The sequence below is a fragment of the Microtus oregoni genome, unplaced genomic scaffold, assembly GCF_018167655.1.
Source record: "Microtus oregoni isolate MIOR12 unplaced genomic scaffold, Mior012 000029F_ref0000214, whole genome shotgun sequence".
Taxonomy (NCBI): Eukaryota; Metazoa; Chordata; class Mammalia; order Rodentia; family Cricetidae; genus Microtus; species Microtus oregoni.
The window spans coordinates 25344644-25372381 of NW_024543088.1; the positions used below are offsets into that span (position 1 = coordinate 25344644).

The following is a 27738-nucleotide window of genomic DNA, read 5'->3' on the forward strand; positions in this document are numbered from 1 at the left end:
TGTTGTGCAATGTTTTGGAAATGGGCTCTGCCTTCCCACATTCTTTCCAAAGTCAAAGACGAAGGTCAACAACCCCTGTGTTGCAATGTTCCAGCCTGAAACCTGCTTGGACAGCTAACCAAGTCCTATTTGTTCTCTGGGAAGAGGGCAAACAGCTTGTGACGGCAGGAATCCAAATAGGGTCCCAGTGGTCAGGCAGGGAGAAAGGAGGACTGGACAGAACAGACAGGCTGCTAAGAGCAGCTGCTGAGTTGGCTTCCAGTTCTCATCAAAACCACCCCTCTGACTCTAGAGGGAAACTTGAATCATGAAGCTAGTTACTATACTGTTCCTCTGCTCCAGGCTGCTCCTAAGTTTAGCACAGGAAGAAAGCACCGAGGAAATAGACTGCAATGATGAGGATGTGTTTCAGGCTGTGGATGCTGCTCTGAAGAAGTACAATGCTAGAAACCAAACTGGCTACCAGTTTGTGTTGTACCGAGTGACGGAGGGCACTAAAATGGTGAGTGACTGCTTAACCTTGAGATCACTTGTAATTTGTGCTCTCTGGCATGGGAGGAGAGGACGGGAGGTGGCCAGTCCTTAGGTAAGCAAAAGAGGCTTCCTGGGTGACCCTAAAAGCCGTTTCCTGGGAAGAGAGAAACAGCAGCAGGTGGAGATGTTTGAAAGGGACAAGGCACAGAGCAATCCAGCAACTTAATCAGCCTTGGGTCTGTGAACTCAATGGCCTCCCAGTCTTAAGTGAGAGTTCTGCATGGGCTGAATAAAGGGAAGAGGAGAAGAGCTGTCACCATTGCCTTGGACCAAGTAAATACCACCGAGTGTGTGTCGCTGACTCTTCGAGGTTTATAACAATGTGTCCATTAGTTTTCTTCAGTCTGGGGGATACAGGGAGGTTGGGGCAGGGTGTCAGGCAACCTCAGACTGACCCCGAGCTTTCTCTGGTGCTGATGATAAATGCAAACTTTTCATCTTCCCGCCTGCGTCTCCCTAGTGTTTTGATTACAGGCATGTGCCTCCATGCGAGGTTTATGTGGTGCCAGAGATTCAAACCCAGGTCATGCTAGGTAGGCAAGGGCTTTACCAGCTACCCCGCCTCCCCAGTCCGTTTCAGCTGGATTTGACTATGCTTTCATTTCTGCCTTAGTCCACTCAGTCAGGAGGCAAATGCAGGCAGGATTCATAAATCAGAGAAAAGCAAAATCATTAAGAGTTTTAAAAATAGCTGGGTGAAAGCTGGGCAGTGGTGTACACATAGATAGATAGAAAGATAAAAAGATAGATAGATAGATAGATAGATAGATAGATAGACAGACAGATAGACGGACGGACAGACAGACAGAAAGACAGACAGACAGACAGATAGATAGACAGACAGATAGAGTTCACAGACTAGAGAGGTTCGGGCACTGACTAATCTAGAAGAAGACCTGGGTTCAGCACCCATGGTCATTCAGAACCATCTATAACTCGGGATCTGGTACCTCTTTTGGCTACAATAAGTACCAGGAACACATGTAGTATATGTATGTATATTCAGGGAAATACTCACACACATTTAAAACTTTTTAAAAATGTAGAAGTTTTTAAAAATAAATAGTATCATAAATTTCAGTTTTAAAGACTCTTTCTTTGTATTGGTCAAGTTATTTCAGCAAAAGAAAAATCCAATAACGACATGAGAATAAAAAGAAAAACCTAGTGGACGTAGACTTGTTTGTTTTCTGAAGGTAAAATGAAGCCTTTTGTTTTTCACTACAGCACAGCTTGCATTCTCCCCATAGACACTCTGGGCCACTGTGCACTGCTGTCTCCACTGGATGATGGATGGGTACACGGGAGTTTGTTCTACGATGTCCCTATAGTCGGCTTCCCCTCCCGGACACTGGAGATCCAGCCCAGGGCACATGTCACCCAAACTCTAAGCTGGACCCTGGCCTTTGGGGTTTTTGAGGCAGGGCCTCCTTACTTAGCTCTGCTGGCCTTGAAGCCAAGGCCCTCCTGTCTCAGCTCCCCAAGTGTGGTACCCGGATTACAGGCTTCGCACTATTCCCATCTTCAACCAGACGTTTAAAGACCCAGATATGTACATGTGAACTAGGTTTCACAGAAAGAGGGCAGGGCTAATACTATGGGTGCTGCTTTGGAACTGCTAAGAAAATAAGTATATTATGAGCATTCTTCCAAGGAGTATTTATGCAAATGTAAACGTTTATATTTTAAGAAACACACCGCTCCTTGAGTCTGAGAAGGACAGGTATTTGTAATGCATCAACTCCCACATATTTCCGCTGGGTCCACTGAATGACGCCATGTGTTACCCTTGCTTTCCTCAGGTGGGTTCTGACACATTTTACTCCTTCAAGTATCAAATCAAGGAGGGCAACTGCCCTGTTCAGAGTGGCCTCAGCTGGCAGGACTGTAACTACAAGGACGCCGAGGAAGCCGTAAGTCTGCTCTTCATCCCAAAGTCCCCGGCCTGCTGCGTGGAACCCTCGGGGCTCTGTAACATTTAAATAAGAGTGTCAGACATAAAACTTGTACACATGATGGGTACGTCTGAGGATTTGACCGCCATGGGCTTGTTTAAAGCTGGGGTACCTGTCTCCTCAGGCAGCCGTCAGTCCTTTACGGTGACAAAATTCAAAGTCTTTCCAGCTATTCTGTAAGAACAATATAAAATCCTTGTCTGTATTCGCTCAGTATTCTTGCCAGCCCTGTCCTCCTGCAGCCTCCAATGTTCCGCTCCTAGTTTCTGTGACATCATCTTTGCTGGCCTTGCTGGCCTGTGCCTGATGCTTTCACCAACCTGCTGGTTCCAGTCCCTTCTGCGCTGCAAGGGACGAGATTTAATTCTTTAGAATTCTTCCTTTATGTATACACACCAACTTCCTTGCCCATTATCATCGACAGACTTTCTAAATTAAAAGGGCATGCTTTCTATTATTGACTTTGTTTATGAAGGATGCACATAAACCTCCTATTATATAGAAAATTTAGCCTCATTCTGTCTTAATTTGAGAAGACAGAAAAACCTGGAATATGCCAACCATTAAACAATCTTGTTGCCTTCTCATGAGAAAATGGTCCTAATAACCAACCAAAGCTTGTGTGTCAGACACCACAGAGATAGCAGATAGGCATTTGGGCTGAGTTCAAGGTCTAGTGAAAAAAAAAAATATGGGAACTTCAACTATATTGGGCCTAACTAAGTACAAATCTTGACTTTGCCTCCTAGTGGTAGGAAGCCACTTGGCCTTCCTCAGTAGGTGCTGTAACCTATTAAAATGAGACAACCTTGGTCTCCCTGGCTGGAGGAGGCTGAAACGAGATCAACTAAATAAGATCTCATTGACAATAGGCATCTTAAAGAAACTCCAGATCTAGCAGCGGATGGATGCCCTGCACGGGTGAGACGGGTTGGCGGGCAGTCATCTGCCTGAGAAGCAGATAATTCTCATAAGCTTGGACTGCACTTTTATATGGGATGTCAGCATCCTCCCGAGTGTGCTCACACTGTGGTCCTCCATGGATGTAAAAGAGCACACTGCACTCCAAATTAGGAGACCAGGATTGCCGCGCAGGCTCTGCCCCTCACTGAGCCTGTCTGGCAGCTATGCCCTGCAGAATCTCTTAGAGCTGCAGGGAGGCATCAGGGTGAGTTCTAGCTTCACATGATAGCTCCTGACACCCAGTACAGTGGATAAGACTGAACAAGAAGACAAAAGGCACAGTTCAGCACCATGCGTGGACAGCCACCATGAAGACCAACTGTGTGCTGCTTTACTGGGCTCTTTCTGAGTGTTAGCACGTTTACTCCTCGCAATGATCTGTTACATGCATGTAGTGTATCTCTACAAGATGGGAAAACAGAGCCATTGAGAGGCACCAGGGCAGAGGGAGCGGGCACGCAGCAGAACGGAAGTGGGATATTCTAAGAGGTTTAACTAAAAATTATGCAGAGAACATGAACCCACTGACACTAAAAGGGACATCAAGGAGGAGGCTTAGCCTGTTTTCCTGAGGCACAGTGTCCGTCCTGGAGACAGAGAAGCCTCTCTAGGACTCCACATTGAGGCTCAAGTTCAGAAGCCTTACTCTGCCTCTCCCTGACCCTTGAAGATCAGTGGCCTGTGGGAGCAGTCACTCAATATTCATTCTCATTTCTCTAAATTTTGTTAGAGGACTGGACAGATGGCTCAGGGGTTAAGAGCTCTTCCAGAAGACCTGGGTTGGGATCCTAATGCCCAGATGGATTCCATAAACATATGTAACTCTAGTTCCATGGATCTGACGCTCTCCTCTGGCCTCTACAGGCAGCAGGATACATACAGGCAAAACATTCATGTACATAAAATCAAATAAATCTTTAAGAAAAAACTATTAGAGGGGCTGGAGAGATGGCTCAGAGGTTAAGAGCATTGCCTGCTCTTCCAAAGGTCCTGAGTTCAATTCCCAGCAACCACATGGTGGCTCACAACCATCTGTAATGGGGTCTGGTGCCCTCTTCTGGCCTGCACAGACAGAATATTGTATACATAATAAGTAAATAAATAAATATTTAAAAAAAAAAGAAAAAACTATTAGAAAACAAAACGTTAAATCACAATTAGCAACAATACTAGCTAGATGCATACATGAGAAAGAAAGATTTGACCAAATAACCTCTTTCTTTTCTTTTAGGCCACTGGAGAATGTACAGCGACAGTGGGGAAGAGGGGAGCTAAGAAATTCTCTGTAGCTACCCAGACTTGCAATATTACTCCAGGTGGGTGATACATCAGGGGGCCTTCACTAGTGGTGGCAGCAGGTAGGAGCCTGGAGGGAGGGTGAGCAGTGGGCATTAATTATTCGTATGTACCAGGAACACAACCCAGACCAGACTACTTTACCTTTGCAGATGGTGACAATGGCAATGCCAGCTACAGTGTTAGCACTGTGGCAGATTGTGGACAGAGTAGCCTGACCCAGGTTTTTGGACTGGGTCAGGCTGTGTCAATCATCCCCCTCAGACCTATCCTAAGTCCTCCTGTGGTGTATCAGCAGGGACTGGTGTGGGTGGAGGCTGACAGAGGATGAGGAGACTTGGACTTGCCTCCAGTCCCACAGCGCCCCCTACAGGGAGGAGGCTTGGACTCACCTCCAGTGCCACAGCGGATCCTACAGGGAGGAGGCTTGGACTCACCTCCAGTCCCACAGCGCCCCCTAAAGGGAGGAGGCTTGGACTCACCTCCAGTCCCACAGCGCCCCCTACAGGGAGGAGACTGTGGGCTTTGGGGTCTGCTCTGACCTGAAATCAGTCCAGGTTTTTATCATCTTCACTTCTCCTTTTCATTGTCTCAGAAGGGAGAGAGTAGGACTGCACACTTCACAGGACTGGTGTGCTAGAAGTTGAGATGATGAAAGATGCAGTGTCTGGGCATCATCAGACGTAGACAGCAGATGCCAGCCCAGAGCTCACACTCACCAAGCATTTAGGTGTTGCCGTGGGTCTAGGGACTTTACATGTATTAATTACCTCACATGGATCATGTGTTACCTCATTCGACCATTACAGCTCCCCCGCCCCCACAGAGCATACCGACACCTCTTTCCAGCTTCTTCCTTCCAGCTCAGGCGTCTTCAACATTTTCATAGACGTCCTCCCTGATCTCATTTTATCCTTCTGGTTTTCCTAGCTCCTGCCAAGCTCCATGAAATGCTATCTACACTCTTTCTGTTCTACCTGGTTGTCATTCCTTCATGGAAGTGATACTTAATGTGTCCCTACACCCTACTTCAGCACCTGGCGTGTGATAGCAGGGGCAGATGGACTTCAAGGAAAGGCTCCTCTTGAGCTGACTAACAAGAAAACCTCTGGCCTTTTATGCTGGTTGTCTTAGTTAGAGTTTCTATTGCTGTGATGAGACACCATGACCATGACAATTCTTATACAGGAAACCATTTAGTTTGTGCAGGTTCACTTACAGTTTAGTGGTTCAGTCCATTATCATTATGGCCGGGAGCATGCAGTGTGCAGACAGACATGGTGCTGGCTACATCTTGAGCAGAAGGCAGCAGAGAACAGACTGTGACACTGGAGGGTATCATGAGCTTAGAAACCTCAAATCCTGTCCCCACAGTGACACACCTACTCCAACAAGGCCACACCTACTCCAACAGAGCCAAAACTCCTTAGAGTGTCACTCTCTGAGATTGTGGGGACTATTTACATCCAAACTACCACACTAATCATAGGAACACAGAGAAGAGTGCCGTCCTGTCAGCTCACAGCCTTTCACTTTCTACCTGCCAATGATTTGTTTTTTGATGATGTATAACATAAAAAAATGGAAAGAAAAATCTGTTTGGGAGGGTTTTTCTCCAAGAGTTAAAGATCAGGTCGACTTTGTCGGGATTAATAACAGGAAATAAACAGAGGTAGGCAAAAAGGAGCTTAATTAACACACAAATTTATGATATATCTGTAATGTTTCCCTTTCATAAAGTGGTGAGTTGATATATTACTGTGATCATTAAAATAAAGGCCTAATGATGTAGCTCAGCTAGTGTCACCGTCCTGGAGGCGGTGGGACCTGTGAGCATGGAGTTGTTAAGTGAGGCAGTCTAAAGTCTTCTACAATAACCAACTTCATTCAGAGCCTCAGATGAATTATACCCTGAGGGTTAAGAAAGGTCACATGAGGGCTTTGAGACATGGCTCAGATGTTCAGAGCCCTGGCTGCTCTTCCAGATTCCTATGTTCAACCCTCAGCTCACAGTCATCTGCAATGAGATCTCATGTCCTCTTCTGGGCATACATGCAGCCAGAACATGGTATGCATTATATTTATTTAAGTAAATCTTTTCTGAAAAAAAATCATGGAAAAGAGAAAGGCCGCATCAGTAAAGTTCCCATGAGCACATGCTGTATATAGTCACAAGGAAAAGCCACACTGTGGCATACATAGAGTCATACCAAGGAGAGTTTCAAAATTTAATTGGCTAACAAGAACAAGCAGTAAATTCGCTGGTATTCGCTACCCCTGGGAGGGGCCCAAAACAGATTCCAAGAACAATTCTGTGTTTTGAAGCAACTGAGGTCACAAGACCCTTGTCTTGTTTCTTGGAGTGTTCGTATTGACTCTCAGCATTCTCTTCGCATGACTCCATTCTTGGGCCTTTTTCTGACAAGCCAGTTTATGCCTGAATGCCTGGGTTCGATCCCCATCACCTCATAAGTCAGACACAGAGGCCTGCAGAGAAAAGTAGAGGAAGGAGGATCAGAATTCCCAGGCCATCCTAAGCTATACAGATAGTTTCAGACCAAGACTGGGGTATATGAGACCCATGTCTAAAAAAATGAAATAAATATAGCATAAAAAAAAACTATTCTTAGTACTCTCCACTTTCCCTCTGACTACACAGGAGACCTAGACTCTCATCATGTCTAACTCATATGAGAGTTATTGGAAAGTCAGTTATCAGGAATTTCTAAATGGTTTGGGTTTGGAACAGTGTAAATGAGAGATGTTTTCAGTTGTTAACGCTGTCTCTTTGTCTGCTCTTTGTCAAGGTAATGGACCCGCATTGACAGCCCAGTACACCTGTTTGGGCTGTGTACACCCCATACCGCCTGACAGCCCTGAACTGGAGCCTGTCCTGAAACACGCAGTTGAGCATTTCAATAACAACACCAAGCACTCCCACCTCTTTGCTCTTGAAGAAGTAAAAGCAGCCCAGAGACAGGTTTGTTTTTTCAGTGTTTCATGACATGATATGGTTAAAAATTTGTTAGATTAGCATCTTGTCACATAAAATAAACCTGTGTGGTTCCTGCTGTTCCCCCTGCCAGGAGGAACCTGTTTGGCCTCATGATTTATGGTACTGGAGTATCCCTCTGCGCTTTCACAAGAATAGCTCTTAAAGCAAGGGGCTTTCTCTAGGGCCCAAGTGAGCAGAGTGACCCATACAAAGGGATGGGTGACTCACATCTTCTTCTCTTGGGTTTGTATGTAACAAATAGTTTAGCATTTCATGAAATTGTCATTCTGGTTTTAGGATTTTAACAAATCTGTATTACTATCTTGTTGTTATTAATTAAATACTGCCTCAAAGTATTAAATTGGTCCTAAAAAGATGGACATGACTTCCTGGGTACACCCTAAATTATACTTGACACTCGCTCATGGTGGTGAGGTGGAAAAGTTGTCTATTCCACAGTCCTCTGATTATCTAGCTATCTATGTATTTGAATTTTTGTTTGTTTGTTTGTTTGTTTGAGGCAGGGTGTCTCTACAAAGCCCTGACTGTCATGGAGCTCACTATGTAAACAGGGCTGGCCTCAAAATCACAGAGATCTGCTTCTCTACCTTCAGTTTAACTTGACACTGCGGGAGATTTGTATTTTACATCTGTGTTCATGTTCAGAGGTCAACATGAGGGCAGTAGGTGGTCAGTATTGAGAAGGTGGTCAGAATGGAGTTTGTGGTCAGCATAGGGAGGGTGGGTGGTCAGGATGGAGTTTGTGGTCAGCATAGGGAGGGTGGGTGGTCAGCATGGAGTTTGTGGTCAGCATAGGGAAGGTGGTTGGTCAGCCTGGAGAAGGGGGGTGGTCATCATGGGGAAGGGAGGTGGTCAGCATGGGGATGATGTGTACTCAACATGGAGTTGGCGGTCAGTGTGGGGCCTGTCAAGAACAAAGCAGGAGAATTTCACTAGCTGGTGGCCTGAGACCCATCAACTCACCGGGAAAGGTCATTCCTATTTCTCACTCCTCCTGCATAGACAAACATAGTGTTTCACAAAGCTGGGGGAAATATGCCCTCTTGACAACCTGGAAAAGGAAAAATTGTGGGGCTTTTATTTCAAGAAATATAATGTATTTATGTATATATATACAATTTACAATTACATTAAAGTGTTTGTGTGTAATTTGCAGTTACATGGGAGTGTGTGTGTGTGTTGTGTGTGCGCACACATGTGTGAAGATACTCAATTTTTACTCAGTGATCCCTTTGCCTGGTAGCAATGATGCTGTGTTTTCCCTGAGCACTTACTCAATCCAATTCAAAGTTTAAAGATGTTTATAACTTTTGCTCACTGTGATTAATGTTCATGCTGAACTTCAAGTTCTCACTCAATCTAAAATCATTTCAGGTGGTGGCTGGAATGAATCTTGAAATCACCTACTCAATTGTGCAAACGAATTGTTCAAAGGAGCAGTTTCAGGTCTTATCTCCAGAGTGCAAATCCGTTGCTGATGGAGTAAGTAGGCAAAAGTTGAATGATCGTCTTTAACATTTTGTTAACAGCATGACGGGACTGTCAACCCTGTGGGAAGACTGTCCCTAAAACTGAGATATGGTTTTGTAGTTCGCATCCATGGTCACGAAGGATCTCTGGGCCCCACACTGCTGGGCAGAGACACTGCATACGTCACACTGAGTATTTACCTTTACCAGGGATGAGGCCAAGGGCTTGGGCTGCCATCCTCTCCTAGTCTCCTCTGACGTCATGTGTGCTCAGTGTTCCACAGGCTCCTCTAGACCCTGGCTCCTTACATCAGCTCTTCCCTTCCTGGTTCTTCATCTTCTCAATTCTACTTTCATGTTAGTTAACACACTCTGGGATTCTAGCCCTCTGTGGATGACATCTTGGTACTCACTGGTCCTAGCTAAATAGGAGAGCTCCAGGGTCAGTGAGAGACTCCATCTCAACCAATAAGGTAGAGAGAAACTAAGAAAGGCCTCTGACATCAACCTGTGGATTCCGAATTTGTGTGCAAACACGTGCACGTGCATTCATACAGATGAAGGTATGCACACCTAATATACAAACAAATAAATCAAGCTACACTAAGCAGAAAATTAGTAGATGTCCTTGCAACTACACTTCTAGATGTCTCCCCAAAGGAACTCAAAAGGAAGCTCAAACAGAGAAAGTCGTGTTCCCAGCAGCACTACTCAGACAACCCAAAAGTATAAATGACCCACGTGCCCATCAACAGGGGTCTTTCTCAGTTCTGTTGCTGTGATAAAATACTGACCAAAAACAACTTGGGAAAGTAAGGCTTTATTTTATCACAAGTCACAGTCTCTCGCTGAAGGAAACCAAGGCAAGAACTCAAACAGCAGCCCAGAGGAATGAACTGAAGCAAAATCACAGAGCTGCTCACTGGTTTGCTGACCAGGCTGATCCTTGTTCCTCTGAGGAGCGTCTTCCCAGGGGGTAGGACCATCCACAGTGCGCTGGGACCAGTTATGTCAATCATTAATCAAGAAAATGCGGGGACTGGAAAAATGGCTCAGCACTTTAGAGCGTTTATTGTTTTCCTGAGAACACAGTTTGCATTCTCGGCTGAGCCAAAACCTTCTGGAACTTCAGTTCCAGGGTTTCTGATTTCCTCTCAAGGCCTTAGTGGGCACCAGGCACATGGTGGACATGCACATGTAGGCAAAACACTTGCACATATAAAATAAAATTTAAAAAAGAAGAAAAAACCATTCCACAGACTTGAAACAAGCTAATCTGATGGAGGGATTTCCCAGTTGAGGCTCCCTCTTCCCACGTGATTCTCGTTTGCGTCTAGCTAATAAAAAAACTAACCAGGACAGCAGGTGAATGGATGAATAACACACTGTGTACATACACCAAAGGATGATGCACCTACAACATGTGTGAACCCTGAAGTGTGGGATAAATGAAGTGAGTCAGACACGGAAGTATAAATATTGTATGAAGCCATTTATATGTAATATATAAGGTAAGCAAATTCATAAAGACAGGAAGTAGATGAACATTCAGAGGGGCCAAAAAAGGGTAGGATTCTTGTCTATTGCTTACTGGACTTAGAATTTCTGTTGGGGTAAAATTATTTTTTAATGCAGCAGTGAAGATTGTATAGCATGGTGAATTTTAATCAACAACAGCTAATTCTACAACTTTCAATGTTTTATTTTTTGTACTTTATTACTTAAAAATTACCAATAAATTCCCACTCCTTCCCCTCCTACCACTTCCCTCCCACTCCCTCCACAGACCCTCTCACCCCACCCCCCTCCAATCCTAAGAGAGGGCAATGCACCCTGCCCTGTGGAAAGTCCAAGGCCCTCCCTACTACATCTAGGTTGAGTAAGGTATACATTCAAAGATAATAAGATCCCAAGAAGCCAGTACATGCAGTAGAGACACATCCCAGTGTCACTGTCAGTGCCCCTTCATCTGCCCCAGCTGTCAACCACATTTAGAAGGACTAGTTTGATCCCATGCTTGTTCACTCCCAGTCCAGTTGGAGTTGGTGAGCTCCCATTAGCTCAGGCAAACTGTCTCAGTGGGTGAACCCCTCATGGTCTTGACCTCCTTGCTCATACTCTCACTCCTTCCACTCTTCAACTGGATCTGAGGAGCTCAGTCCAGAGCTCCAATGTGTGTCATTGCCTCTGTTCCCAACTGTTGTTGGACGAAAGTTCTATGATGATATTTAAGATAAACATCAGTCTGACTACAGGGTAAGGTCAGTTCAGACACCCTCTCCTCTATTGCTTAGGGTCTTAGCTGGGGTCATCCCTGTGGATTCCTGGGCAGTTTTCTAGAGCCAGGTTTCTTGATAACCACATAATGGCTTTCTCAATCAAGATATCTCTTTCCTTGCTCTCATATCTGTCCTTCCTCCATCTGGACTATCCCAATGCCTCAAGTTCTCCTCAACCACCCCTTCTCCTCTTCCTTCTACCCCCTGCCCCCATGCTCCCAAATTTTTGTCTGTTTCCAATTCCCAGGTGGGTCTATATATATTTTTCTTTGAGTTCACCTTCTTACTTAGTTCCTCTGGGATCATGAACTATAGGCTTGATGTTTTTTGTTTATGACTAGTATCTGCTTATGGGTGAGTACATACCATATTCGGTTTGGGGGGGGGGTCTGGATTACCTCACTCAGGATAGTGTTTTCTAATTCCATCCATTTGATTGCAAAGTTCAAGATGTCATTGCTTGCTTTTTTTTTCCTGCTGAGTAGTACTCTAATGTGTAGATGTGCCATACTTTCTTTATCCATTCTTCAGTTGAGGGGCATCTAGGTTGTTTCCAGGTTCTGGCTATTACAAATAAATGGGACATGCTGAAACTGAGAAGATTCTGTAAAGCAAAGGACACAGTCAATAAAACAAAAAGGCAGCTTACTGAATGGGAAAAAAATGTTCACCCACCCCATTTTGGACAAAGGACTGATCTCCAAAATATATAAAGAACTCAAGAAATTAGATACTAAAATTCTAAATAACCCAATTAAAGAGTGGTATAGTGAACTAAACAGAGAATTCTCAACAGAAGAATTTCAAATGGCCAAAAGATACTTAAAGACATGTTCAGTTTCCTTAGCTATCAGGGAAATGCATATCAAAACAACTCTGAGATACCATCTTACACCTGTCAGAATGGCTAAAATCAAAAACACCAATGATAGCTTATGCTGGAGAGGATGTCCGTTGCTGATGGGAATGCAAACTTGTGCAACCACTTTGGAAATCAGTGTGGTGGTTTCTCAGAAACCTGGGACTCAACATACCTCAGGATCCAGCAATACCACTCTTAGGAATATAACCAGAAGATGCTCAATCATACTAACAGGAGCATTTGTTCAACTATGTTCATGGCGGCATTACTTTCAATGTTTTAAATGGAAAATTTTGCATTTTATATCTAGACATCCTATCTATCTTTATATCTGATTTCATATACACATAATATTTATTACCCCAGGCTCAGCGAGAGACCCTTCTCATAAGCTAAGGTGCAGAGTCTGGAGAGGGGGCTCAATGATTATAAGGAAGCCCTATCTTATAGAGGACCTGAGTTTGGTTCCCAGCACCCCCATCTCACATCAGGAAGTTTACAAACTTCTTTAACTCCAGTGTCAAGAGATTCATCATCCTGCACTTGTGAACACACACACACACACACACGGAGACAGAGAGAGAGAAACCCACTCACTGATATGTTCACCATGTAGTGAACATTCTTATTTCATACCCCTCTGTTTATTTGTAGACATAGATACTCTCACGTGCTTCTGGTTTTCGTTTGCTTTCAGCTTCTATTTCTTTTTCTCCCCTTTTCCCTATGCAAGAATTTGTTAAGCAAGCATACTCTCTTTGATTTTTATTAGTTGTTTGTTTTCAAAATTGATTTTAACTTCTGACTTTGAACCACCAGGATTTTGGGGAGTGTAGAGATAACGCCTTTGTGGATATCAAACAAAACGTTGCTGACTTTACCCAGGACTGCAACATCTATCCAGGTGAGAAAGCACATAGGGGGCCATGGGGAAACAATGGGGCCTGCCTTCTGACCCAGCTGCAGCGTGTCTGTAAATGGCCAAGTCAACCCAGGACAGAAGGAACAGTGTGTGCTCTCTGGACCAAGGCCATCTTCAGGGGCAATGCCAGCTGGCTTTCTTTTCCTTTTCTACAAATTGTTCTTAAATGTGGGGTTTTGAGTTGGAGAGGACTCATTTTAAGCCATACAGAATGGAATCCCTCCAGATAAAGATGGATTTCCCAGCATGTTAGGATGGGAAGTTGTCTGTGAAAAGCTTATGGCTAAATTGGCATTTCTCAAAGGAGAGCTGACTTCTCTCACAGTCATAAACAGTTCTGCACATGTCATAGCTGGAGGCAGCACTGTGCACAGGCCATGATGAGAAGCACCAAGACATCGCTGTCCGTGCAGCCGCGCTGGAGGCTCATTCATTCATTCCTTTACGGTCACCTCTGCCTTTCTCTAAGTTACACATTTCTCCCAAGTTTGCACTGAAGATGCAAAATTTTAAGCTGGATGCGGTGGCACACCCTGTAATCACATCACTCGGGAAACTGAAGCAGGGGAGCAGAAGTTCTAGGCCAACTTTTGTTCCACATGGACTTCAAGGCTGGGTTGGGATGACGAAATCTCTTTCACTCTAACCTCACGTTGGGCACCAAAGGTAGTTGGTTGTTTCTTACTCTTTGATTCTTTTGGCTCTTTGCGGTGCCTGCCACCTAGCCCCAAATAAATCACACACAGAGTCTTATTCTTCCTTATAAATGCCTGGCCTTAGCTTGGCTTGCTTCTAGCCAGCTTTCCTTAACTTAAATGATCCCATCTATCTTTTCCTGCTAGGCTTTTCTTCTTTTCTTACTTCTGTATCTTACTTTCACTCTTCCTCCATGGCTGGCTGGGTGGCTGGTCCTTTGCTTCCTCACTTTTTGATCTCTCCTGCTCCTTCGTCTCTCCTTCCAGATTTTTCTTCCCTTTTGTTCACTCTGCCTGCCAGTCCTGCCTATCCTTCCTCCTGCCTTGCGAATGGCCATTCAGCTCTTTACGAGAGCATCACGTGTTTTAGACAGGCAAAGGGTAAGAGCTTTGCAGAGTTGCATACATGCAACGTAAAAGACTGCAACACATCTTTGCATCACAGCATAAACAAATGTAACACATCTTAAATTAATATTCCCAACATTGGGACACATCAGAATCTGTCTGGGGGAGTGGATCAAAAGAAGTAGGACATATGGCTCAACATGGTCAAAGGCATGCTTCCCTAAGCATCTGGGCTGCAAGGAGGACAGAGAAAGAGAGAGAGGAAGAAAGTGAGTGGCTCATGGACCGCCATTCCTTAACTCTGCTCTGCTCACTTCCCACCTTGTGAAAATGAGGATGCTGGGCCTCTGTGTGACAGGAGCCAGGGTAGACTACTCTTTGGGTATACCTACTGACTTTAAATCTGTTTGTTTTTTCAGGAGAGGATTTGACACAACCACTTCCCGACGGCTGCTTTGGATGCCCCAAGAGCATACCTGTAGATAGCCCAGTGTTGACAGAACCTCTCGGTCATGCCATCAAAAAGCTTAACACAGAGAATAACCATTCTTTCTATTTCAAGATCGACACAGTGAAAAAAGCTTCATCCCAGGTCTGTAAACAGCCACAAAAATCGGAGGGTGTAATCCGATACGAGCAGATTGCTTGCTAATTTGATTGCTGGTCTTCACTGTGGTTGGGGAAACTATACTTGGTAACAGGATTTTGTGGTTTAAATTTCAACTCCCAACTCCGCTGTGTGCCTGAGTGTCTCAGACAAGTATCTTTAAAGTTCTGTTTGCCAGAAGGTGATATCAAACGCCTTTAATCCCAGCACTCAGGAGGTAGAGGTAGGCATATCTCTGAGTTTGAGGCCAGCCTTATCTACAGAGCTAATTCCAGGATAGATAGGGCTACACAAAGAAACCCTGTCTTGAGAAACAAAAAGCAAAACAAAACAAAGCAAAAGCTCTGTTTTCTACCTGAAAATGTCTGGGATGAAGCTCAAATTAGGCAAAGTGTGACAAATGAATGTCAGACTCCAGAAAATGGTACAAACCCTGGAAATCACTATAGAGTTAGCAAGGTTCTGGGGAGGAAGAGCAAGGCTTTTACTATACAAACCCTGGAAACCACTGTAGAGTTAGCAAGGTCCTGGGGAGGAAGAGCAAGGCTTTTACTATACAAACCCTGGAAATCACTGTAGAGTTAGCAAGGTCCTGGGGAGGAAGAGCAAGGCTTTTACTATACAAACCCTGGAAACCACTGTAGAGTTAGCAAGGTCTTGGGGAGGAAGAGCAAGGCTTTTACTTTCAGCCTTTGCAGGCTCTTCTCTCACAAGAACATTAGTGTAAGGTGTTGTGGTGCACACCCATTGTCCAAGCTCTCAGAAGCTGAAGCAGGGGGATTGCTGCAAGTTCTATGTCAGCTTGGACTACATAGCAAGGTCTGATTTATTTCACACACATACACATGCACACATGTACACGTGCACATACACACACACTGATGGGGAATGGAGACATGAGGTGGGGGAAAATGCTAAACCCCTTAGACTCAGCCACATCGATAGTCAGTCATTAAAAGCCCTACACTCTCACATGGCCTTGTTCTTTCTCCCTCCTCTCCCTTTGTCATAGATGCCCTCATGTCTATTTCTCTAGAGCCTCAGCTCCACTTTCTCACCCAATCATAAAAGCTAGTTACCTTCATCTGGGATCAGAAGATTAGCTATAAAACAGCCTCTATCCTTGGTGACTCTATGTTGTTATGAAAATCTCAGCCTTTGTGGCACCATCTGTAAAATGAGTAGCTGGATTCAAAAAAGCCAGACCCTCTAACAGCGCTGGTAGTCTATAATCGTATTGTGCAAGGACAGATTCCTACTCTAGAGACTCAAGCTGCCTTCCTTAGATACAAGGTAAGAAAAGTAAACAAGCTAGACCCAAACTGTTAAAGTAGCCAAAATAATCTTTGCAATCTAGTAAGAAAATGCCCATCGTTTGGCTTAATAGTTGGATTTCTAGGCATCTGAGGCAAGAGGCTTCATATATAGCCATAGTCACTTTCGTTGCGGTTATAGGAGCAAAAGATGTGGTAAAATGTCACACTCTCCAGGTGAGTGTGGTGGCTCAGATGGCAAAGGCACTTTCTATACCCACCCAACAGACAGCCTGAATCCCATCCCTGGAATTCACATGGGTGCAAGGAGAGAATCGATTCCTCGGAGTTGTCCTCTGTCTTCCACACACAGGCCATGGCATGCACACACCCACCCCACCCCATTGAAAATAACAGAACCAACAATATGGGAATGATTAGGCAGAGACTTAAAGGCATCTCTGTAAAAAGTGTTCACTAGAGAAGGGTCTTGTGATTAGTAGCCAACAAAAAGCAGACTGTAAAAAGGAATCCATGAGTTTGGGTGGTGGTGGTGCTTGTCTTTAATCCCAGCACTCAGAAGGCAGAGCAAGTGGATCTCTGTGAGTTCATGGCCAGTCTGGTCTACAAAGTGAGCTCCAGGACAGCCAGGGCAGTTAAAGAGAAACCCTGTCTGAAAGAAAGAAAGGAAGGAAGGAAGGAAGGAAGGAAGGAAGGAAGAAAGAAAGAAAGAAAGAGGATGCACGTGATGCCACAGCTGCGCCTACAGAAAGCAACACTGAAAAGAGATGAGTAGGTGGAGTGCTGTGTGCCTCGGTTGTCCACAATGGTGAATTTAGAATGTGGGACAAGGGTCTACTTATTCTCATCTTTCTAATTTCCTCCATTTTATCGCCAAAAAGAATAGACAAACATTATTCAAATAAATCTCAACTTGACCTCTGTGTGATGCTCACAGCATTGAGACTCACTGATGTCACGGGCCAGCTCCCTCAAAGGGGCTGCTGCTTTATACTGTTCCTCTTTGTGCTTTCTTTATTCTTGTTTGATGGTTCTGCTGTCCTATGAAATTTCTTTATTCTTAGCAATGTCAGGATTGCGGGTGGCCATGTACTGCACATCCAAGGCTTGGGTCTAGGAGCCCTTCATTCATCCCCCTTCTTCTACCTCACCCTTGTATGTGCATGTTTGGATGAGTGTTGTGTGTGTGTGTGTGTGTGTGTGTGTGTGTATGTGTGTGTGTGTGTGAAGAATGCCAAGGGAGCACATTGAGATAATACTGAGAGCAGGAAACAGACAACTGATTACCCTCTGTATGCTGTAACATGTTTTATTACCATTGGTTAATAAAGAAGCCGCTTTGGCCTATAACCGTGCAGAATAGAGCTAGACAGGAAAACTAAACTCAATGCTGGTAGAAGAAGACAGAGCCATGCAGATGCCATGCACCTGCCAAAGGAGAAAGACAATGGAAACTTACCAGTAAGCCACAGCCTCATGGTGGTACATAGATTAATAAGAATGGGTCAATTTAAGATGGAAGAGCTAGCTAGGGATACGCCAGAGTCATTGCCCAAACAGTGTTGTATTTAAAAGAGTTTTGTGTGACTATTCAGCTGGAAAACAAAAAAGCAGTCTCTGTTACAGACAAATGTTTAGTTAGCTGCAAAATCTACTAGAATATAGTACGAATTTCATTTGAAAGCCTCTATTTGACTCCTTAAACTGGTCACTCAAAGCAGCCTTTAAAGTAGCAATTTACAGGGACTCAATTAGCTGTTAGGAACTTGTTCTGATGCAGACTCTTGGCCAAGAACTTGCTAAGTTGCTAAAGATATTTTATATAGTTGTAACCTTGCCTTGGCTTTATCTATTTAGTCCTATTAGAGTGTGGATCCACTCCAAACTAAATTGATAGTTGGGACTCTGAATCCAAATCTTCCATGAGTGAGGTTTCTGCTGCTTCTTGTCCATTGTTCCTGCCCCACAGCTGCTGGCCCTGGGGCTGTGGATGGGGATTCTCTGGGGCTGTGGATGATGTCCCCTGGGGCTGTGGAAATTGTCCCTGTCTCTGCACAGATGAACAAATGCTGACAATCTATGTGCAGTTTTGAGAATGTTCTTTTAACAGAAGTCCTAAGAAGAAATGTAAAAAAAAAAAATTGTAGATATCTGATTTTGAGGGATTTGTTTATGTGTTCATGTGGTGCTGTGGACCAAACCCAAAGCCTAGGGCTTGCAATTCAGTTTGCATATACCTGTGACTTTTGAAGCAAACTGTCATAGTAGTGTTATGGAAACAAAACGGAGAGGTAGGTAGATTCAAGAAAAGAACTAAGGTGAGTGGTGGTGGCACGCATCCTTAATCCCAGCACTCAAGATGTAGGTGGATCTCTAGGAGTTTGAGGCCAGCCTGGTCTACAGCATGAGTTCCAGGACAGGAAGGGCTATGCAGAGGAACTCTGTCTCAAAAACCAAGTATAAAGAAAGGAAGAAATGAAGAGAAATAGAGGGGGGAAGAGAGAAAGAAAAAACGAGAGTGAGAGAGAGTGACAAGAAGGGGAGAGAGAGAAAGAAAGAGAAAGAGAGGGAGAGAGAGAGTAGAGGTTTATTTTTAATTGTCATTTAAAAATGAACTTTGTGCTTGGAGAGAGGACCTCATGACATAGGACCTAGGATCCAGTCCTTGAGGCAGGAGACCACTAAAACGGATGTAGTCTTGATTCTTCTCCTCCCATCATGGACCAAGTGTGCACTTGCTCAACAACGGTGTCTGCCTGTCCTCATCCTCGCTGGTCTGGAAAACTGAGAATAATGTTGCTCTCCTTTCTCAAAGCACCCCTCTTTGCTTATTAGCAACATTAATCCTTTTAATGACTGGTACACATCATTTCTTTTCTCAGATACTCAGCCCAATGTCCATTTTTCAAAGTCGGGCTTTATGTTCATGGCAAACTTTATCCTGCACCTCAGTTTTACCTGTTTGCCTTTTCACTTTGTTTATTGTGATATCTTATTTATCATTTTTAATAAACTTGAATAAACAATAAAAACATCACACAGCAAAATTAACCATACCCAAAGTCCTTAATGAACTTATGCTAATATAATTGGCATCGAAAGAGAGGCTGTGAAGCGTCATGTTATTTTATAATTTCAGTATCAAATTTTATGTACTTATTCAACACCAAATTCAAAAAGTCCATGACAGAATTAGCATTAAAAAATTAGCTTTATATCATATTACTTGTTCTCTTTTCTTCATCTTTACTATATCCACATATATGCTGATTTATGTATATTGTGGGCCAGGTTTCTCATCTGAAAATATGTGATATATTTCTTTCTCAGATTATGTGACCACAATTAATATTTATTACACAGTTTAAGTTGCATTTTCCTGAAAATTTTTAATTTTACTTTTTTTCTGAGCTGAGTAATAGTTCAATGTACATACATAGGTACTAAATTTTCATTGTCCATTCGTTCAATGACAACTAGACTGATGTCAATTCTTTACTATAAGTAATAAACAGTCATAAACATGGGGTATAATTATCTGTGGTAGGGTGTGGAGTTCTCTGTACATATGCACAGAGTGAAATAGATAGGTCATATAGTAGTTCTACTTTTTTATAAGGAACGTTCAAACTGATTTTCTTAATGGCTGTATTAATTTGCATCCCCACCAGCAGTGAATAAAGGTTCATTTCTCTCCATGTTCTCTCCAGCTTTTTGTTGTTTGAATGGTAGCCAGTTCTGAGTGGGAGGAGGAGTTATCTCCAAGTAGCTGTAACTTGTATTTCCCTTAGTGTATGAGGATACCGAATACATTTTACAATAGTTATTGGTCATTTGTGTGTCCTTTTTAAAAAACTGCCTATTGGTTCATTAGCCTGCTTGTCGAGTGACAGTTTTATTCCCTTGGCATTGAATGTCTGCAGTTCTTTGTAAATTCTGGATATTAGCTCCTTGTCTGACGTGTAGCTGGAGGAGCGCACCCCATGCTGTGGGCTGTGTGTTCTGTGCTGGTTGTTTCCTTAGCCATGCAGGCCATTCTCATCCAGTCTCTTCTGTTGAGACTTGCGGCTGGTTCCTGAGCTGTTGGTCTCCCTGTCTGCTTCTGTGCCAGTTGTAGGCTGTCGCTAACACTATGGGTATATACTATACAGATTTGAGGTCAAGTATTACAACACTTTCAGCATTGTTCTTACCCCTTAGGATTGCTTTGGCTGTTCTCTCTTTGTGGTTACATATGAATTCTTGAATTATTTTTTCTAAGCCTGTGAAATATTACATGATATTTTCATAACTATTGTATCACTTCTGTATATTAATCTTGGTAGTGTAGATATTTCACAATATTAATTTTGTCTATCCAAGAATATTGACATTTTTTCTCTTGTCTAGTACCTTCTGCAGTTTCCTTTTCCAATATCTTGAGAATTTCATTGTGGAGGTCTTTGACTTCTTTGGTTAGATATCTTTCTAAATACTTTTATATTTATTTTTTTTGAGACAGGATCTCATTATATAGTTCAGGCTGTCCTGGATCTTGCTGTGTAGACATTACTGGCCTCAAACTCACAGAGATCTATTAGGTTCTCTTCCTAAGTGCTGGGATTAAAGCATGGCCCGCTGTGCTATGTCACTTACTGATTTTTGTTTCATTGTAATGTGTTGTGTTTTATTTTATTTTAATATATTATATTTTATTTATTTTTATTCCTTAGAAGCCTGTTTGTATCCTGTTTTCCATAGACAGGATTTCTCTGTATAACAGCCCTGGCTGTCCTGGACCTAGCTCTTGTAGGCCAGGCTGTCCTTGAACTCACTGACGCCCTCCTGCCTCTGCCTCCCAAGTGCTGGGATTAAAGGCATGTGCCACCACGACCCTACCTTGCTCTAATTTCTGAGGAATGATTTACATCATTGTCTAGCACTGTAAAGATTTTCCTTTTACTTTAGGCTTCCTCCCACTATGTTTCCCCTCCATTATTTGACTTTCAAGTACAGTTGGAATTTATATTGACATACAGCATTCTCTACAAGGATAACAAAGTAGATGATAGATAGACAGATGATAGATAGATAGAGAGATAGATAGATGATAGATAGATAGATAGATAGATAGATAGATAGATAAAATTTGGCACAGTGGCTTCAGACTTTGTACGGTGCAAACCTTGATCAGAACACTGGTGGTGGTGGCAGGGTGGATGCAGTCTTGAACCCCTACTAGCTGTGTTGCATTCCCCCCCCCCAAGCTCTGAATTAAGTTAAGCTGTCAGCACCAGGAAGCCAGAATGGCAACTCACACCTGTAATTCTAGTACTTGGAAGGTTGAGGCAGGAGGTTTGTGATTTTGACAGCCACTATCTACAGACCACTCTGAGTTACATAATAAGATTATTTCCCAAATAAAAAAATAAAAATTTAAAGCGTTGAGGATAAAACTCAGTAGTAGGTCCCTGGTGAATCCTAGCACCCCTCCTAGTACAACAAAGATAAAACCATAAAAGCATAAAGAGCTATAAAAGGTTTCAGATTCTGTTCTTCTGGATCAATATGTACAGATGAATTCTTTGCACCAGCTGTGTTATACTCTAGACGTGCACATATACAGTTCAATCCTACAGTATATAAATGGATCACAAAATTGGGTTACTGTTTATAGACAAGATTGTGTAGTGTTTAAAACTGTTAGCAAAGACAATGAGGAGGACCCTAAGAGGGACAAACATGGATCTACACAGGAGGAGAAAAAGACAAGATCTCCTGAGTAAATTAAGTACATGGGATCACAGGACATGGTAGAAAGGAAAAGGGGGGGAAATAAATGGAGCAGAGAAAATGTTTAGCTCAATAAAGTTTTAAAAAACTGTTACTAAATACTTAACTGGAAGGGCTGCTGAGACGGCGCAGTGGTTTAGAGGACTGGCTGCTCTTATGTAGGCTAAAGTTCAATTCTCTTGACCAACATGGTGGCCCTCAACCGTTGTAACTCCAGATGTTCTTCTGAGCTATGAGGACACTACTTCACCAGCGTGTTGTACAGATGTTGGTGCAAGAACACCTGGACAGCGAAGTGGTGGTGGTGCATGCTTTTAATGCCAACACTTGGTAGAGGCAGAGGCAGTTGGATCTCTCTGAGTGTGAGGCCAACCTGGTCTACAAACTGAGTCCCAGAATGGCCAGAACAGTTTCACAAAGAAACTCTGTCTTGAAAAACCAAATTAATAGTAATAATAATAATAATAATAATAATAATAATGAGAAGCAATAGATAATCTAAATATTTTCCTAATTTCATATCACTCTACATAAGAATTTACTGATTTAGTATTTGGCAGCAAGACAACAAAAAATGTGTGAAGAAAATATTTTTAGGTTGCTCTTCCATACCTCGGATTGTATTGTAACTTAAGAACTGAATCTCTGGTGAACATAGTTTGCAGCTCTTGAGCCTTAAAATTGATATATGTGGATGAAAGTAAACACTGTATCCAGCTTTTCTTGCACATAGTAAAGGACTCTACCCAACTAATATCAAGAAATCCTAGATGTGCATACAACCCTAAAGTCTGTATCAGATATTGGTAGCTTGGGGAGTATGACTACTAAAATGATCAGTGCATAATCAAAATGTCAATGTTCTAACTTTAAACTTATCAGAGTAAAAAAGTATAATTTGTTACATTAATCCTTATTAAAAACTTATCTTGGTTTTAACCTGTAAAGATTTGTTTCTTGTAACGGCTTAATAAAGTGCTGATTGGCCAGTAGCCAGGCAGGAAGGAAGTATAGGCACAATGATCAGGCAGGAAGCAGAGGCGGGGCAACAAGAACAGGAGAAATCTGGGAAGAGGAAAGCTCAGTCTGCAGTTGTCACCCAGACGCAGAGGACACAGATGAGAGTGCCTTGCTGATGAAAGGTACCAAGCCATGTGGCTAACACAGACAAGAATTGTGGGTTAAGATGTAAGAATTAAGTAATAAGAAGTTTGAGCTAATAGGACAACCAGTTTATGATTAATGTAGACTTCTGTGTATTTCTTTGGGAATGAATGGCTGTGGGACTGGGTGGGACAGAAACCTCTGTCAACATTGTTCTAATTAACTTTACAGGTGGTAGGTGGAATGAGGTATTTTATTGAGTTCATTGCCAGAGAAACCAAATGTTCAAAGGCGAATAACATGGAACTGGGACCAGATTGTGAAGTCAAGTCCTCTGGTGTGAGTATCAGGGGGCCTGGGTGATGCTTTAAAATTCATTGCTCACGGGCCTCATGACTAACGATTTTCCTCTTGGCTTCTGCTTTCCTCATCAGCAAAGTCTCAGCTGCAGTGCTAATGTGTACATGAGACCTTGGGAGAACAAAGTCGAACCGACCGTCAAGTGCCAAGTATTAGAAGTGGTAGGAGCTCAATTGCGGTCAGCTTGGGGTCAATTCTGACTATAATTCCAAAAAGTCATATCTGGGTATTCAAAATGAATCATTTCTGAAAATAAACTGGAGGGAGGGGGTATCTCTTTTAAAATAGTAAGAAGTTATCCTTTTCTATGCTGATCTGCCCTGTGTTTTAATAGGTCTTCAAGGGCTCACACACATGGTTCATGTCTGTAAGGCATGACTCTACATCATCTTTTCAAGTCTTTACAGAGAATAGTGCTTTGTGAGTTGTCAAAGATGGGACACTAAGATTTGAAAGGCCAGTCAGGTCATGGTGGCTCATGCCTTTAATCCCAGCACTCAAGAATCAGACATATCTGTGAATTTGAGGCCAGCCTTGTCTCCAAAGTGAGTTCCAGGACAGCCAGAGCTGTTACACAGAGAAACCCTGTCTCTAAAAACAACAACAACAACAAAAACAACAACAGGACAAAGAAAAAGATTTGAAAAGCTGTGAGGCTCCAGAGTGAATTACATCACTATATCCCTTGTCCCAGGCTCTGCAAAGCAAACGCCATGCACATTCTCACCAGTCTCTAGGACCCTGGGAGGAGTGCTGCTATTTTTCTTTTACAGAAAAGTGAAGGTAGCTTGTACAGCATCGAGAGCAGGTCCAATCAGAGCTTACCCTTTCCATCCTGATCCTCACAGCTAGAAGATCAGGCTTGAACGCTGGCTTCACCTGTCTCCTCTCACAGGTGGTGAAAATGGAGGTGGATCGTATTCACGAAACCATGCTTTCGTGCAAGTTGCCGCCTCTCTCTCTCTAGTTTAGGTCCTTGTCGTTTGTATACTGTCTGTAAATGATTGTAAAAAGCCTTGTGATCAAGCTTGCGAGTAAGCTCCAGAGTGGTTCAGCCAAAAAAGTGAAACTGTGACGCTGTTCAGGCCTTTAAGGATAAAACCAGTAATAACTGTTGCAGAAATGATATCAGGCCGTGCTGTGGTGGCACACGCCTTTAATCGCAGCATTTGGGAATCAGGGACAGGCAGATCTCTGTGAGTTTGAAGCCAGCCTGGTTTACAGAGCGAGGGCCAAAAAAAACTCCAAAGCTACAGAGAAACTCTGTCTCAAAAAAACAAAACAAAACAAAAAACAAGAAAGAAAGAAATTAAATCAGTTAACAAACAGTGTACTGTTACATAGTTCAACCATCCAGTTTTTTCAAATGAAGAAAAACTCTTAGTCTTGGAGTATTATTAAGAACAATAGGCAGGCAAGGTTGGGGATGTATCAGTGGTTGAGGCCAACAGGTATAAGGTCTGGAGTTCAGTCTCCAGTGCCACAAAGTCCATAAATCTTAAGAACAATTAAAAGAGAAGAAACTTTGTTAATTCATTCTTTCTAGAAAATTAATACTGTATTTAAAATCTGGCAAAAATCACCCCATTGTAAGCCAAAATGATATCACCAGAGTCTTAATCTCTGCTTCCCTCATTGACAACCTGATTCTAACAACGCATTCATCTTAATATTTCCTTTCTAGATGATGAGGAGACCTCCAGGCTTTTCACCTTTCCGGTCAGTCCAAGTCCAAGAAGCAAAAGAAGGAACAACTGTAAGTCCACCCTATACTGCCATGGTGCAAGAAGAGCAGGATGCAGAACATGAGCGAAGACCCGCTGAGGGGCATGAGAAACAGAAAAAGCATAAGATTGACCATGGTCATAAGCATGGGCATGACCAAGGCCATCGGCCCCCAAAGACACATGGCCTTGGCCATGTTCATCAGAAGCAACATGGCCTTGGCCATGGACATCAGAAGCAACATGGCCTTGGCCATGGACATCAGAAGCAACATGGCCTTGGCCATGGACATCAGCTTAAATTGGATTATCTTAAACCCCAAAGGGAAGACAATTTTGACCATGAACATAGAGAGGAACGTGCTCATAAGCATGGTCATGGCCATAGTAAACACAAAAATCATAACAGAAACAATGGCAAGCAAACTGAGGAGAGAACAGAGCCTTTGGTAGGCACTTCTGAAGACAGCTCTACATCCTCCATACAGACACAGGGCTGGACCACCCCTAGCCCTCCCCTAGCTCAGCCCAGTGTCGCGGTTACCCCTTCTGACTTTCAGAACTCAGATTTAATTGATGGTGAGGTGGGTACCACACCACCATATGCCACGGAGACCTATGATGAGTTGATCCCTGAAATCCGGGTGCAACCAGATAGCCTTTCATTTAAGCTGATATCTGACTTTCCAGAAGCAATGTCCCCCAAATGTCCTGGACGCCCATGGAAGCCAGTTAGTAGAAAGGATCCAGCCACAGAAATGGGAGAATTTTCTGATTTTGATCTCACTGATGCTCTTTCTTAACTTATACAGCCTGCTAGCTCAGAGAGAAAGCATCCAACTGACCTTCCTCTTCCACTGTTGTCCCAGAAGCCTCTTCTTGTCTCAAATAAGTCCTCTCCAACTCAATGTCTGTCTCCTCTGTTGCTTCTGAGTCTCTCTATCCATCCTCCTGACTTCCTCTTACTTTCTACATTTTTTCCTAATAATTTATGTTCACTTTCTGTCAGCTGTTTGCTTGCTCTGACTCTTGACCTGATTGTATTTAATCCTGTTTATGATACTCAGGCAGAAAGCTCTCAAATTAAAGGTGTGTGCTAGGGATGAGCCACACCAAAACCAGAAACTGTTTTTTTTTCTCCAGTAAATAGTGAAATCTTGGAGTTCATAGTGTGTCAAATATCCTGCAAAACTAAAACTTTTTGTTCCCATTGGTGAGTCCACCAGGCTCTATTAGACAATTCCATATCCATGGACACTAAGACACTCTAGTGGTCACTAAAAAATCAAGCAAGATAAATGGACCTGTAGGGAGGAGGGGGGCACTATCAGGTATGGGAGGGAGAAAAGAGAGAGTGGGGATAAGAATAATCAGAACTCGCCAAGTGGTGGGGCACATACATTAATGCCAGCACTAGGGAGGCAGAGGCAGGCAGATCTCTGGGAGTTCAAGGCCAGCCTGATCTGAGGACGGAGTTCCAGGATAGGCTCTAAAAGCTACACAGAGAAAAACCTGTCTTGAAAAACCAAAGAAAAAGTATAATCAGAAATACAAATGTGAAATTGTCAAAGAACAACATATATGTGTACATATATAAATATATATGTATGTGTAAATGAATATATGTATACATGTAAAATTGTCAAAGAAAAATTTAGCTTGGTAAAAATATTATTGACAATAAACAACCAATATATATATATATATATATATATATATATATATATATATATATATATATGAAAACTTTGACAATACTGTAAGGATTAATGGGACTGGGACAGAAGAGATGGCTCAGCAGTTACGAGCACTCAATGGCTGCTCTTCCAGAGGTCCTGAGCTCAATTACTAGCAACCACATAGTGACTCATGGTGGTAAAAAGATATGGTGCCCTCCTCTGACATAAGTCATACATGCAGAATCAGCAGTCATATACATTATAAATAAATCTTTAAAAGAAAGAATCCCGAAATGTGAAAGACAGGAAGGGATTCCCACACCACGGAACAAATGGTATCAAGGGATTCCCATACTGCAGAGTTGCTATAAACCTTGGATTTAGAAAAAGCAAAATATCTACAGACAGGAATAAAGTCAAGAGCAGGAAGGGAAAGTAAAGATGCGATTTCACAACCACGCCATGCTGTGAATGCACTCATTGCTGCTGCTGGGGTTTACTGGAAGCTGTGAGCTCTGAGTGTTTCTTTCATTTCAATATTGTCTACATTTTAAAATAAAGAACCAGTGACACCAGGAAACATTCTCACCTTGTCAAGCAGTTCATCCTTTTGCAAATATCGAGCATGAACATCAAATTAACAGAGTTTTGCTATACTTACAGAGGCTTGCAAAAACCTGCGAATACAAGGGCAGACGCTCAGGGCCAGGGGCAGAGTCAGCGCCTGGAAGTGAGGCAAAATCTTCACTCTTGGCACAATAGCCCCAGCATGAACCCAAGTGGACAGAACAGAAGAATCATGGGATACATGTAACATGGAAGAATGTCCCTTCATCATTCAGCCTCTAGGTGAAATAAAATTCAGACTTGATGAGTTCA

At 42.9% G+C, this 27738-nt stretch overlaps 1 protein-coding gene across 3 annotated transcripts; it reads left to right on the forward strand.

Annotated features, from left to right (window-relative positions):
- The first annotated feature begins 129 nt into the window (after positions 1 to 129).
- On the forward strand, positions 130 to 27738 carry Kng1 (kininogen 1). Of its 3 annotated transcripts, none has more exons than XM_041678257.1 (11): positions 132 to 502; positions 2337 to 2447; positions 4684 to 4768; positions 7556 to 7728; positions 9139 to 9246; positions 13194 to 13278; positions 14759 to 14931; positions 23328 to 23435; positions 23531 to 23634; positions 25149 to 25212; positions 25871 to 26342. In XM_041678257.1, exons 1-11 carry the CDS (start codon positions 308 to 310, stop codon positions 26111 to 26113), a joined length of 1449 nt encoding a protein of 482 aa, XP_041534191.1. In that variant the 5' UTR covers positions 132 to 307; the 3' UTR covers positions 26114 to 26342. The 3 variants fall into 3 exon arrangements, with proteins under 3 accessions (XP_041534189.1, XP_041534191.1, XP_041534190.1); XM_041678256.1 differs by lacking the exon at positions 25871 to 26342 and adding an exon at positions 27523 to 27738 and having other exon boundaries at positions 139 to 502; positions 23531 to 23617; positions 25141 to 25212; XM_041678255.1 differs by having other exon boundaries at positions 130 to 502; positions 23531 to 23617; positions 25141 to 26342.